This window comes from Theropithecus gelada, chromosome 5, assembly GCF_003255815.1.
Source record: "Theropithecus gelada isolate Dixy chromosome 5, Tgel_1.0, whole genome shotgun sequence".
Classification (NCBI taxonomy): Eukaryota; Metazoa; Chordata; class Mammalia; order Primates; family Cercopithecidae; genus Theropithecus; species Theropithecus gelada.
In genome coordinates, this window is record NC_037672.1 from 65,847,397 (window position 1) to 65,867,061 (window position 19,665).

General features: G+C 39.9%; 1 protein-coding gene across 2 annotated transcripts in view; it reads left to right on the forward strand.

Moving 5' to 3' along the window:
- Positions 1–19,665, forward strand: part of SCARB2 (scavenger receptor class B member 2) — a 56,673-nt gene that overhangs the window by 25,892 nt on the left and 11,116 nt on the right. The window contains exons 3-8 of one of the 2 annotated variants that reach the window (XM_025384579.1): positions 8,500–8,647; positions 9,886–10,074; positions 13,011–13,102; positions 13,631–13,750; positions 15,214–15,383; positions 19,530–19,648. In XM_025384579.1, coding sequence (XP_025240364.1) covers positions 8,500–8,647; positions 9,886–10,074; positions 13,011–13,102; positions 13,631–13,750; positions 15,214–15,383; positions 19,530–19,648 — 838 coding nt within the window. The remainder of the gene's footprint in view (positions 1–8,499; positions 8,648–9,885; positions 10,075–13,010; positions 13,103–13,630; positions 13,751–15,213; positions 15,384–19,529; positions 19,649–19,665) is intronic. The other variant, XM_025384580.1, reaches the window with a different exon arrangement.

A 19,665-nucleotide genomic window follows, 5' to 3' on the forward strand; every position in this document is an offset into this window, starting at 1 on the left:
GGAACCATAGGACCTAGTTCAGGAAACTCAAGGTTCAAGAAAGGGGAATCGGCTCAAGCCTGTAATCCCAGAACTTTGGGAGGCCGAGACGGGCGGATCACGAAGTCAGGAGATCGAGACCATCCTGGCTAACAAGGTGAAACCCCGTCTCTACTAAAAAATACAAAAAAAAAAAAATTAGCCGGGCGTGGTGGCGGCGCCTGTGGTCCCAGCTACTCGGGAGGCTGAGGCAGGAGAATGGTGGGAACCCGGGAGGCGGAGCTTGCAGTGAGCTGAGATCCGGCCACTGCAGTCCAGCCTGGGCGACAGAGTGAGACTCCGTCTCAAAAAAAAAAAAAAAAAAAAAAAAAGAAAGGGGAATCAGGCCCTGAAAATGAATGGCTTTGTTAGGAATATGCACATGTGCAGTGCAGGCTGCTAAGAGCTCCTTACAGGGCTAAGTGGGTCATGAGATCTGGGATTTGTAGAAAAACATGGCTTTTTAGGGAGCTGTCCAAACCCTCTGTGGAGCCTGCTAGTCTCTACATGTGCCTTTTGCAGTCATTCACTGGATTTGATTTCTGTCACTTGTGGCTTTATGATGCTATTGTTTAGGCTGGATAAGACAGAACATTCCAGTAGCTCCTGCTCCAGTGTTTTCTCCCAACTGACTCAGCTGATTCCATCAATTATATGCCAGGGGGCCTGGGGCAAAGGAAGGGGAGGGCATGTAGCCCCTTTCGCCAGTTAGTATGGATTGGTGTGGTGGTGGGAAACCTCTGAGATGGGGAAGGGCCAAGCAGGGCTGTGGAAGTGGGCCCAACTCATCTGACACAGGAGTTACAGTGGCACATTTCCCAAACCTTTCACCTATTGGGGAGTTCAGAATAGTAATATTTTTGGAAAAAGACGATGGGCGTTCCAAATGTTGATAACAGCCAGTCAGTGTGTTTTAAGGAATGGAGTGTATTATTTACATTTTTGTAAAGCTACGGATTGAGCAGCCCTGGAACAGGTCTGTGAATACAAGGCTCAGTGGCCTCATGATCCTTTTGCTCAGGGACATATTTGTATAAAATTTGTATCCAAGTCATGGTATCCCATGGCTTCTGCAGCCTTTTTGAGGTTTATTTTTTGTCTTGTCAGATACCTTTTTCTATTTTGCCTACCATTTAACATTTCAAGGATTAAAAAAGAAAGCAGTTTGTCTAAGGGCACTTCCAGTTAATTTTCATATTTCTTTTTTTTTTTTTTTTTTTTTTTGGAGACGGAGTCTCGCTGTGTCTCCCAGGCTGGAGTGCAGTGGCGTGATCTCGGCTCACTGCAAGCTCCGCCTCCCGGGTTCACGCCATTCTCCCGCCTCAGCCTCCCAAGTAGCTGAGACTACAGGCGCCCGCCACCACGCCCGGCTAGTTTTTTTTGTATTTTTAGTAGAGACGGGGTTTCACCATGTTAGCCAGGATAGTCTCGATCTCCTGACCTCGTGATCCACCCGCCTCGGCCTCCCAAAGTGCTGGGATTACAGGCTTGAGCCACCGCGCCCGGCCTAATTTTCATATTTCTAAGAAGTATTTGCTAAATTTACAATATCCCGTGAAATATCTTATTTTGGGGTTTCTTAGTTTTGCCATTTGGATTATTCATTTCTTTTTTAGGCTTGTATTATTTAAGAAGATGTAAGGGCTGTATCTTAAGTTATTTTATTATTCATTGATATCAAGTAATACTGGATTTTCAAATATCAACATATATAATGTATACAGCATTATCTTTAAGAGTGTAAATATATATTATTAAAATTACACATATATATGTGTTCCATATATATAATCACTAAAGATCAACTTGAAAATGCAGTAAAGTTTTGAACAAAAATTACTATCCATGGCTTCACTGTCTGAAAAATAACCAATGCTAACTAACATTTTAGTGGATATCTTCTCGGCCATTTTTCCATGGATGAGTTTTAGATGATTATCATACTATGTACATACACGTGTGCACATATAAAATATACATGTTTTTTATTCACCTAATGTTATAGCATAGGATTTTTCAATTTTATATTTTTGTCTTCATACAAATGAATTTTAATGATGATTATATTTTATAGAGTAAATGTATTACTACACCTAACTGTTCCTTTCCTGAACATGTAGATCTGTTTTCATTTTCTCCTCTGGTTACCTCATGGATTGAATGTTCTGCCCATGTTTGCGAGCCAGTTGTGTTTCCACACTTTTAGTTCTTGTCCTTTGTTGATTTGCTTATCTGGGTTCTGGAACATTCATGCCACTCTGTGAACTTTTTATGTTTCATTTGGGGCAACTGTTTTTCCGTTGTTTGCTTTGTTAATTTTTAAAATATATTGTAGTCCTGTCTATTCTTTTTCAACATTTCTGTCATGTCTGAGCTTTAAAAGTCTTTTACTCCCTTCAATGGTTTGATGTTCAAGTTGATTTTCTTATAGTTCTATTTTTCCACTTTTAATTTCTTCAGGATCTAAATGTCTCCCTTGCAATTTAGCAAAGGCAGAAATTTTGTTTATACTGTCTAATTCTGTCCTGTTAACCCTTTAGTTCTTTAACCATCTCTGAGCCAAGCTGTATAAAAATTTTTTTTAACATAAAGAGATAATAAAAAATTTAGGAACACCATGATCATTGTTTCCATTATTATAGGAGAATGCTGTATCCTTTTTTCTAAACTTGCCTCACCTTTCTCTGATAGTGTTTTTAGATTGGTAGCTAAAATTGTGTGTGTTTTGCCAAAATAGAAACAGTTTTTGAAAAAAAAAATCCTTAAACTGCTCAGAAGTTAAAAAAAAATAGAAAAAGATCTCTCATACCATCTTATCATGCACAAAAGGTTGTGACCAGGTATGTGTGAGTATTAAATGCACGTGGTACATTAGGTGAATTGCCTGCATGAGCCTAGGGGTCACTGCCTGGGGACAGGGAGACCAGGGAGATGTTTCCATCTTCAGGAATGAAACTGTTTCTTGCACACTGTCAACAAGCGGGTGAGTCTTCTCCCGATCCTGCTCCTACCACTTCTTCTCAGTATCCTGCTTTGTATCTCGAGGTTGCCGCCTTCGGTTACCTGAGTGGGCAGGGTACTCAAAGTTAAGGGTAGGGGCTTCTCAGCCTGTGCCTTTGGCCAGCTCACCTTGCTTTCCCTCTTCTCTGTGGTCACCCTAAGACTTCAGTACTCTTTCCACATTGATGTGTTCATCACCCCAGCCTCGCCTGGATCTGTGATGGTCTTTTAAAGCGTGTCCTCCTCCTCCAGGACCACAGCTTTCTCACTCCTCACGTGGGAAGTGTTTTCATGCTGTGCTGCCCGCCCTCGCCCTCCTGCTGCCTCTGCTGGAACGCCCTCTCCACCCTCCTACCTGCAGAAGCCCACTCTTTCCAGAATCAAGCAAAAGTGTCTCCTGCAGGAGTCCCCTTCCAGTCGCCATCCCTCCCTCCTCTGTATGCCCACAGCGCATTTACTGTGAGGGAGGTGGCCTCTGAAGGCAGCCTCCCATGCTCTGCTGTGGATTCTTGGAGGACAAGAACCAGGACTTAATGTCGCACCATCTCGAGAGCTTAGCACAAGCCGTTGCACGTGGTATCAGTAGCTAATCCCTCCTAAGCAGCAGGTGTGCCAGGTAGTGTGATAACTGAATTTATGTGGATTTCATTCTCATAACAACCTACAAGGTGAGTACGTTAGTACCTCCATTTTACAGATGAGGAAACTGAAGCACAGAAGCAGTGAGTAAGATGAAACCAGGGTTGAAAGTCAACCCTGCCAGCCACATCTCAATCTAGTTTGTATCCAGTGTGTGCTCAATCACTTCTTAATAGTAATTCTCAACAGAGGATTAGGTGAATGAAGGAACCAGTATTACTGAAAGATAATGATTCTATGATAATATTATATGCATCCTATTTATCAGACACCTCCGAGGAATTAGACATACAGATGTTAATTTTCTACCTAATTCAAATTATTCCTTTTGATTTCTACTCCTTATCTCAGTCTGTTGTTTCTAAAATTATTTCTAAAACCAACCATGAATTTTCCTACCTGATTAAATAGTTCATGGAGCATAACTGAACCTTTTCTTAATGACAAGGACCATCATAGTAATTCACAAATGTTACACTGTAGTCTGAGATTCATTAGCATCTATTAAATACCAGGGACCATGCACCCCGGGTACTTTTAAGTATAGTTCCTTAATTGCCTAAGCCAAAAATTTGCTTTGTTTTTTGTTGTTGTTTTTGTTTTGTTTTTTCAAACTCTTGTTTGTATTTCTGAAAGTTCCTTTGGTCTTCTTTGATCTTGTAGGACAGTAACTGATCAATATGCCCCTCTCTGCAGGCACCAGCCTTGGCTTACAGAAAAGTTTGACTTTGAAATTTCCTTTCCTCCTCCATATGCCAATAAATTACTGTGAATTAACCTCTGTGTAAAATCAGGGAATACCCTGGATGAGAGGTGAGGTCACCAGGATTCTTAACCTGGCCCTGACACTTTTGATTGGTCCTGAATCTACATATTCTTATCTATAAAAAGGCTGAGTTAATGATTTCTAAGTGAAGGCTCTTTGGTTATCAGCAAAATAAACTACTTCTGGCTAATTTAAGTAAAAGGGGAATCTGCTTGGAGGCTGTAAAGTAGGTTAACAGAATCAAGGAGAGCAGCTTGGAAGACAAAAGCAGGATGCAGGGCAGCTTTAAAGATCCAGGTCACGAGAATGTATTGATCATCACATCATGTGTCTGCCACCAGGAAGAATCCTGTCTGTTACTGAGTTTTCTTGTTTTTAAATTAAATTTTTTTTTTGGTAGAGACAAGGTCTTGCTCTGTTGCCCATGCTGGAATGCAGTGGCACGATCATAGCTCACTGTAACATCAAACTCCTGGGCTCAAGCCATCCTCCCACCTTAGCCTCCCAAGTAGCTGACACTACAGGTACAGGTCACCACGCCTGGCTCTTTCACTGTGTTTTCTGTCTTGAGGCACTGTGCTCAGGATTCAGAGGCCAGAGGAAAGGAATTGGTTGAGCTTAGGTCCCATAACACCCTCGACCGATGGTCTTACACAGCTGTACAGTGCAAGAGAGGAAAGGAAATCAGGGCTATTACCAGAAGAAAGGGGAATGGTTGTCTAATAAACGAAAAGTCTACTGCAAACACCGAACTTCAAGCTGTGTAAGTGTTTTAACATGGAAGTGTCTATCAGATTTTTTAATATATTCTTTGTAAACTGGAAGGGCATGTAATTTATCATTTAGATTTGGCTTTGGTTAGAGGCATTTGTTAGAGGCATTAGCTGGTTTCATCCTACAGGCGTTTCTTAGGTACCTGTTATGAGAGGTTGTCTCATACAGAGGGAGGAGCACCTTGTACTAATGAGAAAGACGTGGGATCAAGTTCTGACTCTTCTGCCTGTGTTCTGTGTCCCCATCTGTGAAGTGGGGCAGTACTACATGCTCTATTTGTACTACAGACTTGTAAGAATTCAATAAAATAAAATAAAATAAAATAATGTGGGTTAAACTCTTTGAAGAGATATGCAAGTGTCAGATATTTATAGGATTTGTGGGCATAGCTTGGTGCTTAGTGTGATATGATGTGTGATATGCGTATATGTGATACGAAGTGTGCTTCCTTCTATACACTTGACAGAGTATAGGATATAGACATGTGATATGATGAAATATGTATTTAGTCTTCCTCCATTTCCTGGCATACAGCTCCTAAAATCCTTGGAATCTCCTAAGTGATAAGTGTCTTTTTGTGTGCTAGTGAGTTGACTGATGACTGGCCACCTCTATGGCTCCTGGATACGAGCTGGTCCTGAAAGAAGAGGACAGGATTAGAGGGTTGGGACTTTTAGCCCCATCCCCCAACCTCCCAGGAGGGGAGAGGGGCTGAAAGTTGGGTTGATCACAAATGACCAGTGATATAATCAATCATGCCTATATAATGTAGCTTCCATAAAAAAACCAAAAGGACTGAATTTGGAGAGTTTCCAGAGAGCCGAACATGGGGATTCCTGGAGAGTAGCGAGCCTGCGGAGGGCATGGAAGTTCTGAGCTCCTTGCCCTATACCTTGCCCAACGCATCTCTTCATCTGTGTACTTTGTAATATCCTTTATAATAAAATGTAAGTGTTTCCCTGAGTATTCTGGGCTGCTCTAGCAAATTAATTGAGCCCAAGCATGGGGGGATGGGAACCCCAATTTATAGCCATTAGTTTGGCAGCACAGGTAAAACAGCCCGGGGCTTTTGATTGGCATAGGAAGTGGAAGGCAGTCTCAACCTGTAGAGTCTGATGCTATGTCCAAGTAGAAAGTATCAGAATTGAATTGAATTGGAGGACACTGCAGAATTATTGGTGGGGAGAAAACGCCACACACTTCATGATGACCAGAAGTCTCAGAAATCTTCTGTGTAAATTGTTACAGTATGAGAACACAGAAAAAAATGGTTTGTTTTTTTCTACTGGAGAAGATACAAAGACTCATTTATTTTTATGCATTGTATGAAAGCATTTGTTTATTTTCTCATCTGTTTTTATTTTAAAATCTAGAAGGGATTTAAGAGGTATGAAGAGATATAATATACAGACGGTCCTTGACTTATGATGGTTCAACTTAAATGATTTTTTGACTTCGAAATGGTGTGAAAGTGATAATGTATTTGGTATGCCCCTCCAATGATGATAGAGTTATATCCAGATAAACCCATCGTAAATTGGAAAGATACTAAGTTGTTGAATCAAAAACAAACTTTCAACTTAGGATCTTTTCAACTTATGATGGGTTTATTGGGACATAACTCCATCATCACCGAGGAGCATTTTTACATACAAGTTTCAGCCTTCGGCTTGCTTGCAGTCTGAGGCTACATGATAATTCTTTCACAATCTAAATGATGTCACTCAGAAGTTTATAATTGAATGCTAAAGACATGTACAGACATCCACAGGTGGGTGAGAAAAATCCCTGTGCTACTGTGGTTGGGAAAGGCCTCAGAGGAGGTGTGGGTAGCCCAGCTGGCCAATGCCTTCCTAACGTGTGCTCTTAAATTAGCTCTTCCAATAGAAATATTACATGAACCACGTGTGTAATTTAAGATTTCAAGATTTTCTAGTAGCCACATTTTTTAAAAAGTAGAAGGAAACAGGTAAAATTAATTTGAATAATATATTTTAATTTTATCCATTATTACTGAAATGGCATCATTTCAATATGTAATCAATATGAAAAACGGTTGGCACTGTTTTTGAAATTCTGTGTGTATTTTACACTTACAGCAAATCTCAATTCCAGTTAGCCACAGTTTAAGTGCTCAGTAGTCACATGTGATTAGTGGCTACCATGTCAGACATCATAACCCTAGCTGGTTTAGGAAGAAGGAAAGTTAAACAAAGGGGAAGAAACTAAAGTCACTGGAATTTATCGAACACCTACTATTTGTCGAACACCAGGCAGGGCTAGGGCTAGTGTGAGGCATTTGATGAACAAAAGATCAGATCCTGTTTTTATTTAAAATTTTGTTCATCATAAATTTTTGGCATAAATTTTGGTTTTAATAAATAGTGCATTAAAATATTTATCTTGATTACTACTTGTTTTGGCACCTCTTATATCACTCACACTGACTCTAGGCCCAGCCCTGGCACCAGGCACTTTCTAAGAACTTTCTAATGCTTCATTTGGGGGCACTAACTTGAACCAAACTGTGCTGTATATCAGAAACAGAGACCGAGTGTGGTGGCTCATGCCTGTAATCTTAGCATTTTGGGAGGTCAAGGCAGGAGGATCACTTGAGTCCAGGAGTTCAAGACCAGCCTGGGCAATATAGTAAGACCTCATCTCTACAAAAAAATTAGCTGGGTGTGGTGGCATGCTTCTATACGTCTAGCTACTTGGGAGGCTGAGGTGGGAGGATTGTTTGAGCCCAGGAGTCTGAGGCTGCAGTGAGCTGTAGTCATGCCACTGCACTCCAGCCTGGGCAACAGAGCGAGACCCTATCTCAAAAAAAGAAACAGGAGTGAATTCCTGTAGCTTTGGGTATTATTTTTTTTAATAAAATTTCAATTTAATTCAATTTAGAAACAAAAAGACATTGGTAAACAAACTGAAATTCAAACTAAATCTATGAACCAAATTGAAAATTTTGAAAATACTTCAGGACCAAACCATAACCCAGGAGAGAGTTCACTGATTTTGATTCCCTGGTCAAGGTGACCCTTGACTGTTGCACCTCCCTCATCAGGGAAGAAAAGAATGAAAACAAAGTTTTTGAGAAGACTCTATCCTAGGCCTCGTTTCCTTCCCACATTATAGCTTCAGTTTCCAGCTTTTTAAGGCTTAGTAGCTGCAGTCTCTGTATAATGTTATATTGGGAATGTTATACTGAAAATATAACTTTGATGCCGAAAGAAAGGAAAAGTCTTCCTTATTAAAGTGGTGCCTATTTTCAAATAAAACCCTTCTTTCTTTCTTTCTTTTAGGGAGCTCAGAAACAAAGCAAATGTTCAATTTGGAGATAATGGGACAACAATATCTGCTGTTAGCAACAAGGCATATGTTTTTGAACGAGACCAATCTGTTGGAGACCCTAAAATTGACTTAATTAGAACGTTAAATATTCCTGTATTGGTAAGTAGGCATTTTAATACCATTAATTTGGATTTTGGAAGAAAGGAAAAAGCTAAGTTAATGCTGTTGATGATTTTACATTTAGGAGCCATTAAGTTATGTTGAAATATACATATATAAAAAGAAAAATACTTTTTTTCTTCTTTAAAGTGCATCTTGGACTTTTTTCTAAGATCTATCAAATAAGGTCTTTTCAAATGATGACAAAATTCAGATTTTAGGATTTGTTTTCACAGTTTCTTCCTGTGTGTTCAGGATTAGCAATTGTGCAAATAAATATGCCCCTAGGAATTTTTGGTAGCTCATAATTTTAAAAATGTTTATTTGCCCCTTGTTTTCATTCAGAAATTCTATCAGTGAAATTTGTATACCATTTCTTACTTCAGATTTTTATGTTGGATTTGATATTCTCAAAATTCATAAATTGACAGCAGAAATCAATAGACTGGGCTGAGTACAGCTTACTGTGATTTCAATGGGCTCTGTTTATAATGGTAATTCCACCTAATAATGACACCTATTCTACATCTATTCTATACTGAGACCCATGAGACGTTCTTTTTTTAAATTTAATTAATTAATTTATTATTAGTGTTTTTGAGACAGGGTCTTGCTGTGTCACCCAGGCTGGAGTGCAGTGGCTCCATCACAGCTCACTGAAGCTTCTACCTCCTGGGCTCCAGGGATCCTCCCGTGTCGGCCAGGGACTCCAGGCGTGAACCACTGTTCCTGGCCCAGTAAACATTCTAATTCACCTACACCAACCCCTTCCGACTCTCCCACCCTAATCCCTAGGTGACCGCTCCATATGCAGCTGGACACTGATGATGGACCCAGGACCTAGACAGTATTAGGTCCCTGCCGCCTAATCCCAGGGGTGTAGGTGGGGTTTATAATGAGCCTCTGGCCCTGCTCAGGAGGAAGATAGCGCCACCTTGTGGCCAAAGGTGCCGACATGTTTACAAGAGCTTTTCCCCTGTTGGGGTGTCTGGATAACTCAGAGCCTGCAAATGGTCTCTTTGTAAATATTACACTTACAAAATGTAGTACTGAGAAAGGACAGAAAAGAGGCTTTGTCTTCTATATGCAGCCAGAAAGGAGCTGACTGATTTTTCAGCTATTTAATCTCAACCTTTACATTTATATTTCCAACCCACTTTGCTGAGGGGTAGTAGGAGAGAGTGGGTGGGGGTGCTTTGGAGGGGATGCTGCTGTCTTAATATACCTCTGCTCCGCAGACTGTCATAGAGTGGTCCCAGGTCCACTTCCTCAGGGAGATCATCGAGGCCATGTTGAAAGCCTATCAGCAGAAGCTCTTTGTGACTCACACAGTTGACGAATTGCTCTGGGGCTACAAAGATGAAATCTTGTCCCTTATCCATGTTTTCAGGCCTGACATCTCTCCCTATTTTGGCCTATTCTACGAGGTAAGTCGATTTTTCTTTTCAGAACCTCTTTTTTTTAGCTGACAGCGGGTAGGGGCACCCCAAGCCAGATTAACTTTCAGTTTCTTCTAGAAATTGCCTTAACTTAACAAGAAGTTAAGATATCTTGTAGAGTATGTGAAAAATGGAGTGTTTTTTGGAAATAAAAAAAACTTGAGGCCGGGTGCGGTGGCTAATGCCTGTAATCCTAGGACTTGGGGGGACCAAGGTGGGTGGATCTCTTGAGGGTTAAGACTTTGAGACCAGCCTGGCCAACATGGCAAAACTCTGTCTCTACTAAAAATACAAAAATTAGCCAGGTGTGGTGATGTACACCTGTAATCTCACCTACTCAGGAGACTGAGGCAGGTGAGTTGCAGTGGTTGCAGTGAGCTGAAATCACGCCACTGCACTCCAGCCTGGGTGACAGAGCAAGACTCCGTCAAAAAAAAAAAAAAAAAAAAAAAAACCGTGAGTGCAGTGGATAGTTGGGAAGTTGTTAAAAGATAAAGTAACCCCAGGAAGGAAGAGTATTAGATTAGGGGTGTGCTCTGGGATTGTGATGAGTCTCCTCAGCTTTAAATTTGTAGCTGTTTTCTGGCTCTGCCTCTTCATGTAATCCTGTAGCATTCCAGTTTTTATGGCAAACAGCAATAATTGTGTCCCTGGGCCTTCAGGGTTATACTAAACTTAGAAATTGTTAAAACAGAATTGTGAGCAAGTTTTAAAAAATTATATGTGTGAGAGACAGGAGTCCTAAAAGTAGGGCCTCACCAACTCTGAATGCATCATTCTGGAGAAGCAGACCAGACAGGAGTTCCCTAGAGGGTCCTGTCTCAGAGGAACACAGCTTCACAGGACCAGAGGAAGCACAGATTTCTTGTCAAGCCCGGACTGAACCTTCCTTCTGGAGATAATTTCAAGAGAGCCTCCTACTGAGAGATATTATGCAAAGGTTCCCTTGAGGCCCTTTTGGTCCCAGTGGCTGCAGTCCATCAGCCAGATAGATCTTGTTGCTAATATCTCACCGTTTCTTAGATAATTTGCATTATATAACTTGCTTTTTTGTTTTTACATCATTGAATTCACCAGACTGATAGCCACACTATCTTATGTGGTTGTGAGGATTTCATGAGATGATTCGTGCAAAAATTTTAGACCAGAGCCAGGAATATTATACTCAACAATTGTTCACTCCTATTATTATAGAGGAGCTACTACCTGTGCTGTTTCTGAGAAATCATAGCTACATGCCCAGATAAAGAATTTTAGGAATATATAGTGTCTGTATGTGCCCTTAAGAAGTATAACTTGGAGAGAATATGCAATTGAAGAAACCTTAATTGAAAATAGGACTATATTAATACCACCTTCTTCCAGTGTAGCTATTCTGGTATAATTGGTCCTGGTCCTGGACTTACGCTTTTAAATTTGTTATTATTGAGAAATAATTCACTTACTATAAAATTTACCATTTTAAAATGTACAATTCAGTAGTCCTTAGTATAATCACAAGGTTGTGCAACCATTACTGCTAATTCCAGAACATTTTCATTATCCCAAAAAAGACACTGCATACTCTCTTTGCAGTTACTCCTATTCCCGTCTTACTCTCCCAGGCCTTGGCAACCACTGTCTACTTTCTGGCTCTGTGAATTTGCATATTCTGGACATCTCATATAAATGGAATCATATAATATATGCCCTTCTGTGTCTGCTTTTTAAATGTAGTATAATGTTGTCAGGGTTCATCCATGTTCTAGCATGTATGAGTGTTCCATTCCTTTTTATAACTGAGGAATATTCTGTTGTGTGGATACCACATTTTGCTTATCCATTTATCAGTTGATGGACATTTGGGTTGTGTTCCTTCTTGGCTATTATTAGAAGTGCTGCTATGAATATTTATTCATACAGGCTTTTGTATGAACATTGGGTATATACCTTGAAGTGGAATTCTCTTGAGTATATACATAGGTGTGGAATTTTGGAGTCCTATGAATTCTATTTAATTTTTTTAGGAACTGACAAACTCTTTTCTGCAGTGACGGCAACATTTTTATATTCCTGCTAGCAATGTATAAAGGTTCCAATTTCTCCACATCCTCACCAACGCTTACTATTTTTTGTTTTTTAATTGCCATCCTAGTGGGTGTGAAGTGGTATCTCATTGTGGTTTTGATTTGCAATTCCCTAATAACTAATGATGCTGAACATGTTTTTATGTGCTTTTTGGCCATTATTATATTTTCTTTTGGGAAATGTCTCTTCAAATCCTTTGCCCATTTTAAAATTGAGCTCCTACTTTTTAAAACCATAAAATAAAATATGGTTAATATAGTATTTAGCAAAATAGTCACTATTTTCTGGTCCTGGTTCAGTCTTGTGTAGCAGTTAGGCCCTAGTAGGAGAGTTTCATGAAGATTAAATTTTTTAGTTACTGTATCAGTTAGGGTTGCCAGAGAAACTGAATCGAGAGGGTGTGTATATAGAGATGAGAAAGAGGGAGAGAAAGAAATTTATATTATGGAATTGGCTTATGTGATTACGGGAGCTAGTAAGTCTGAAATCCACAGGGCATGCCAGCAGCTGGAAACTCAGGTAAAAGTTGATGTGGTCTTGAGTTTGAAATCTGTAGGGCGGGCTGCAACCTGGAAATCCAGACAGAATTTCAGTGTTGCAGTCTTGGGGAGAATTCCTCCTCTAGGAAACCTCTGTTTTTGCTTGTAAGGCTTTGAACAGATTGGATGGGGCCCCGCCACTCATTGAGGGTAACTTCGCTTAAAGGTAACTGACTGTAGATACTAATCACACCTACAAAATACCTTTACCGCACCATCTGGGCTAGTGTTTGACCAAACAACTGAGCACCATAGCCTAGCCAAGTTGTCATCAAATTATCGCAGTTACTTTAAATGATCATATTCACGTATTTTCAGAAAAATGGGACTAATGATGGAGACTATGTTTTTCTAACTGGAGAAGACAATTATCTTAACTTTACAAAGATTGTGGAATGGAATGGGAAAACGTAAGTCTAATGATTTATCAGTGGAATTATTTTTTCAGTTTTCATTTAAACTACATATCTACTTCTACATTGTTTAAAAAATGTGTTTAGCCTTTTTTGAATGAAAAATATAAAAACATGTAAACAGTCTTGTAATTATTATTCTACATATCAAGGTGGTGGTAAAACATCTTACAGAGTAAATATTAGTGATTTGTAGATTTATCATGGCCAGGCATGAATTACAGGCCAGTGAAACTTCCCACTCTTGCTTAGTAGTCATTGAGTGATGTGTAGTAGCTACAGCACAAATACTTTTCAAACCACCACATGTTTTGGGCTATTTGGCCATTGCTTCTATGAAAACTGATTTGGGGCCAGGGACCTACTTTTTCTCCCCCTTGATCTAATTAACACTGTTGTGTCTGTGTATGGAGAAGATACTGTGGGTAGATAGCTCCAGTTAAATCTTGCAAAGTCCTGACCGTTTAAGAGAATCTAAACTCAAATGTCATCATCTTTACTCTTTCTTGCGCTTATCAATTATAGGTCACTTGACTGGTGGATAACAGACAAGTGCAATATGATTAATGGAACAGATGGAGATTCTTTTCACCCACTAATAACCAAAGATGAGGTCCTTTATGTCTTCCCATCTGATTTTTGCAGGTAAAAGCTTTAAAGATAAGTTCTTTTTTAAAAATAAGGTCTTTCACTGCAAGACCACTAAAAGCATGAGGAATATATGCAGACACACTTATTATGCATGGATATTTATGCTTAATCAGTGATACATGCTGATGGCACATCGAGACAGTATAGTGTACTGGTTCACAGCACAGACTCCTGACTGTTGGTTTGAATCTTAGCTGTACCACTTATAGCTGTGTGACCTTGGGCAAATTACTTAACCACTCTGTACCTCACTTTCCTCATTTGTAAAACAAAGATAGAAATTGTTAACTATGTTAGAAGTTATGAGGACAAATGAGTTAGTATTAGTAAAATACTTAGCCCAGGGCTTGTCACACAGTAACCAATATTAAGTGTTGGCTGTTAGTTACTATGATATGCTCTGTCAAGCTTAAATTGACCTGGCCTACTTCCAGTCAATAGGTCGTCTCTACATGGAAGCCAAATAGAGGATACTATTGTCCATATTTCAGGAGAGTGGTGTCCTCAGGGGAGACAGAGACGGAATGGAATCAAGAGCATCATGTAGATAGGTTTGGTTATATCCATAATATAATTTTTATTTGTCTAAGTGGATACAAAGGTATTTGTTAGAATATTTTTTCTCTTTCTGGTGCCTAAAATATTTCATTAAAAAATGCTGTGGGGGTGGTTCATGCAGTGAAACCACCTATGTTATTCACAACCTTGCGAGAGATGTATCAACAGCTCTGGTTCAGAGATGAAAAAGTGAGGCCCAGAAGGCTATTCCAGCCAGCCTTCACAGGAGGGGCTGAAGGCTCACTGGTGACTGTACATCGAAGTGGTCTGTGAGGCACTATGCAGTGTAAGCAGTGGTCATATTACATGGGACCATGTTTGAAATCAGTAAGAATGAAAGGCAGAATTACGTTGAACTCCATTTAAATAAATGACTGGGGCAAAACATGGAATCTGATTTTTTTTTTGGTGGGGGGAAGGAATGAATATCAAAGTGTATATTCTAATAAAATATCTGCCCAGTGTGACACTTTTCAAGTGCCCCTACGAGGCCACAGCCATCGCTGCCTGTTCTACCTTAGCTTTGGCTCTGCCATGCCCTAGTTTTCCTGGCTTTGCCGGTGACCCGTCTGCACTGGCATGTGTCCATGCAGGTCTAGAGGCCTCTTACTTTTTATGTGAGTCTCCATTCTAAATGTTATCATCTTAATTTTCTACCACATATTGTTCTTTCTTGTTTGGATAATACCTCCATTGCTACCACTTAAACACCTTTCACTACAATTCATCTTCTGCTTTATTACACATTGAGCTGACAGAATGCCTTCCAAACATTCTTTTCTACTTACCCTATGAGCTTCTGGCCACGTTGTACCTGAGAACTGTTGCTAACTTGTGAATTTGGGGCAGATTACAATGACCAGAGTCCACATTCACTTTTTATTCTTACATCCTAACAGGTCAGTGTATATTACTTTCAGTGATTATGAGAGTGTACAGGGACTGCCTGCCTTTCGCTATAAAGTTCCTGCAGAAATATTAGCTAATACGTCAGACAATGCTGGCTTCTGTATACCTGAGGGAAACTGCCTGGGCTCAGGAGTTCTGAATGTCAGCATCTGCAAGAATGGTAAGAACTCAAGAGAGGGGGTATGATAGGGGTGTCAAGAATGCAGAAGGATTGGAGTTCAACAAAGAATATGTAGCTGGGCATAGTGGCACACACCTACACTACCAGCTACTAAGGATGCTAAGGTGGGATGATCACTTGAGCCCAGGAGTTCTCAAGTCCATCCTGGGCAACATAGTGAGACCCCTGTCTCTAAAAAACAAAACAAACAGAAAAGAATATGTTGTCAGCCCAATAGAAAGATCAGTTTCTTTCAAGAATAATGTTTCATAACATGGCTATTGAATGGTAAAAAAAATTATTGGCTTTTCTGTGATGCTTTTTATTTCTAGAATGCCATGTCGTGTTTTTTTTCTGGACAGTGGTTTAGAAGTCTTAACAGTAATAATAGCTCATGTTTACTAAGCACCTGATGTATGCCAGTCGCTGTCCTAAGTGCTTTACATATTTGCATGTAGTTAATGCATGCAGAACATTAACTGATTTCAATGTTCAAAACAATGCTGAGTCTGGGCACAGTGGCTCATGCCTGTGTTCCTGGCGCTTTGAGAGGCTGAGGTGGGAGGATTGCTTGAGTCCAGGGGTTCAAGATCAGCCTGGGCAACATAGCAAGACCCCTGTCTCTACAAAAAAATAAAAAATAAAAAATTAGCTGGGTGTGGCGGCACACACCTGTAGTCACAGCTGCTCAGGAGGCTGAGGCAGAGAGATTGCTTGAGCCCAGGAGTTTGAGGTTGCAGTGTGCTATGATTGTGCTACTGCATGCCAGCCTGAGCACTAGAGTGATTCCGCACCTCCCGGCCAAAAACAGATGCGAAAAGAAAAAGTGGACAACTCGGTTTTAAGAAAGTGCATATCATGGCAAAGATTCTCAGTGATTTTGAAGCAGAGTTAGTTTTAAACCCTGACACAAATGTCTCAGTGTTTCTTAAGGTCAGAGCTACTCTGCTGTTTTCCGTGAATGAGGCAGAATTATCAGTGGCACAACTGACAAAACTATTCTCTTCATCTTGAAGAGCAGTTTTAATAGCCACAAGTTGCAGAATTATTCACAACGACCTTACAGATAGTAGATATTCAGTGGCCTGTTTTTATAAGTGGGGAAACGGGCTCAGAGAGGTAACACGATTTGGATGCGACTCCTCCCTCTGAGCAGATCTCTGGCGGAACTCAGGGTCTTCTCATATTTGCCCTGTGATTCCCTCTTTGGCTATAATTCCTCTCTAAAGTTTCTCTGGAGAGCTCTCTCTGTAGTCCCTTTCTCCTGAATAAAGTAATGTGCTCACTTTTGCTCCCATATTAACTCGTTTTAAAATCTCCTTTCAGGCCTGGCATGGTGGTGTGTGCCTGTAGACTCAGCTACTCAGGAGGCTATGGTGGAAGAGTCGCTTGAGTCCGGTTTGATTCTAGCCTGGGCAACATAGCAAGACTCCATCTTTTAAAAAAGAAAACAAAAAAGAATAAGATATCATTTTGGAATAAGTCTGAGGTCAGCAGTATACCTCCTGATCCTTGTCTGAGAGGGCAGTGACCCCCACACCTGGCCTGACATCAGAATTATCTGGAGAGTTATTAAAATATGTTGGTGAGGCACAGTGGATCATGCCTGTAATCCTAAGCCTTTAGGAGGCTGAAGCAGGAGGCGCACTTGAGGCCAGGAGTTTAGACCTGCTGGGCAACAGGGAGACCCCATCTGAACAAAAAATTTAAAAATTAGCTGGTCATAGCTCAGCATACACCTATAGTCCCAGATACTCAGGAGGCTGAGGCTGGAGGGTCACTTGAGCCCAGGAATTCAAGGCTGCAGTGAGCTATGATTGCAACATTGCACTTCAGCCTGGGCAACAGAGTATCCAAAAGAAATTTATATATATATATATAATATATATGTTACATATGTATTATATATAGTGTATATATTATATTGAGTATATATTATATATAGTGTATGTATTATATAGTATATATATGATATACAACTGACAAAAGTATTTTCTTCATCTTGAAGACTAGGTTTAACAGCCACGTGTGTGTATATATATATTTATGTATGTATATGTTAATATATTTGTTAATATATGAATGTATTAACAAATTATATAGTTATATAAATATGCATATATTTGCATATACATATGTTTGCTATATTTTAATATACTAGGTATGTATATAATATGTAGGTATACACACACGTGCACAAGCATGCACACACACGTATGTCCTAGGGTCCCATGTTGAACATACCAGGGCCCCAGAATCTACACTTTTAACAAGTGATTTCCATAAACATGGCGTCTAGGTATTTGGGGACCATTGTGCGAGGGAACATGGTGCCCTTTACCTGGAGATAAAGACCAAGGGTGCATGGGGACAAGTTCCTGGTTGTGATCTCCCCCATTGCCTTACTGGTGAATAGTCCTGAAACAGTGTCCCTGCTCCCTCATCTGGTGTGCATCTGGCTCAAAGCAAAAATGTAGATATATTTTCTCTTGCTGTTTTTATTAAATTCTATTTCCTCAAGAAGCTGATGCCAGAATCAACAGAAATATTCTACTTTACACATTTAAACTTCTTGCTACAATCCTTTTCCTCTGTTATATATTCCCAAATTGGGACTGCGGTGAAACTCTCCAGGATCATCCTCCAGTGTTTTGAATTCTACAGGGGAACATTTTGGATAACAGGATGAGTGAGTGTTCTGGAGTCAGGCAGATCTGGGTTTGAATCCTATTCTATTTGTTGGCAAATTGGCCAAAGTTTATTAAGGAGGGTTCCAGACGTCAGTTTTCTCATTAATAAAATGGAGGTGGTTATAGCTTCTTGAGGTTGTGTGAGAGTTAGAAATAATGTATGTAAAACACTCGGGACAGTGGTCCTTAATAAGCCATCAACAGATTTTAAAAATAAATTTTCGAGGTCATTATAGGTCACAAAGAAGGAAGTCATGATTTTCTGGAACTGTTCAGCAGTAAACAGCAAAATGCATGTGCATGTGTGATGTGTTCCTTGAGCCATGGGCTGGTGGATATGTAAGCAAATTTAAATAACTTGCCGATAAGCTCCTTTCTCCAAAAATATATTGCCCTGGCAGCAATTATTGGGTCCCTCTCTTCTTTTCAATAGCCAGATCTAGAATAGGTTTCCTTAGTACCTTGTTTCCCTATTTGGTGTTTTATATATATATAAAATATTAAATTTATGACATAAGCACTTATTTGGTTCTTAAAATGAATAGGAAAGGAAAAAAACCCAGAATCTTTGTGATCTGGTTAGAGGCTGGGTGTATAGCACAACCACAACCAGGCTAACTCTTAAAAAATTATATAAGCCAGGTGTAGTGGCTCAAGCCTGTAATCTCAGCACTTTGGAAGGCTGAGGTGGGCAGATCACTTGAGGTAAGGAGTTTGAGACCAGCCTGGCCAACATGGCGAAACACTGTCTCTACTAAAAATACAAAAAAATTATCTGGGTGTGGTGGCGCATGCCTGTAGTCCCAGCTACTTGGGAGGCTGACGCAGGAGAATCACTTGAACCCGGGAGGCAGAGGTTGCAGTGAGCTGAGATTGTGCCTATCTTTGGTTAAAAAAAGAAAAAAAAGAAAAAAAAAACCACCACAATTTTTTTTTTAATTTTAGAAATAACAAGAAATAAAAAGCCCACTTACTCCTAGAGAATTGTAGTTGAAACGAGTGCTTTGAGGTACAATACCCCTCATTCACTTAGTATTCTGCCTTCATAACCTGATGGCTAGCTGTCCCTGGGTAAATTTTGTAACTTTTGTGAACCTCACTTTCTTCAAATGCAAAGTGAGGCTAATAGTTCTAACTTCATTGGGCTGCTGGGAGCATTAATTAAAATAATGTATATGAAGCACTTTAACTTCTGTAAATATATGTTGAAGAATAAATAATTCAGCCTGAACTTCAGTATATAATGAGGAATAAAAAATTGGGGGTAAATGAGATGTCAGAAAATGAAGTATAAATCCTGAACTAGGAAGTAAAGAATGGTGTGTTAGCCTGCCCAAGTTAATTTATATGTAGCTTTTAAATTTTTCTTTAGGAACCAGGCTGTGGCCAGGAACTTTTATATTCAGCTTAGATTTTAAGAACAGCATCATTCATTTCTGTTTTCCTTCAAACGCAGGTGCACCCATCATTATGTCTTTCCCACACTTTTACCAAGCAGATGAGAGGTTTGTTTCTGCCATAGAAGGCATGCACCCAAATAAGGAAGACCATGAGACATTTGTGGACATTAATCCTGTGAGTACATACTTCCT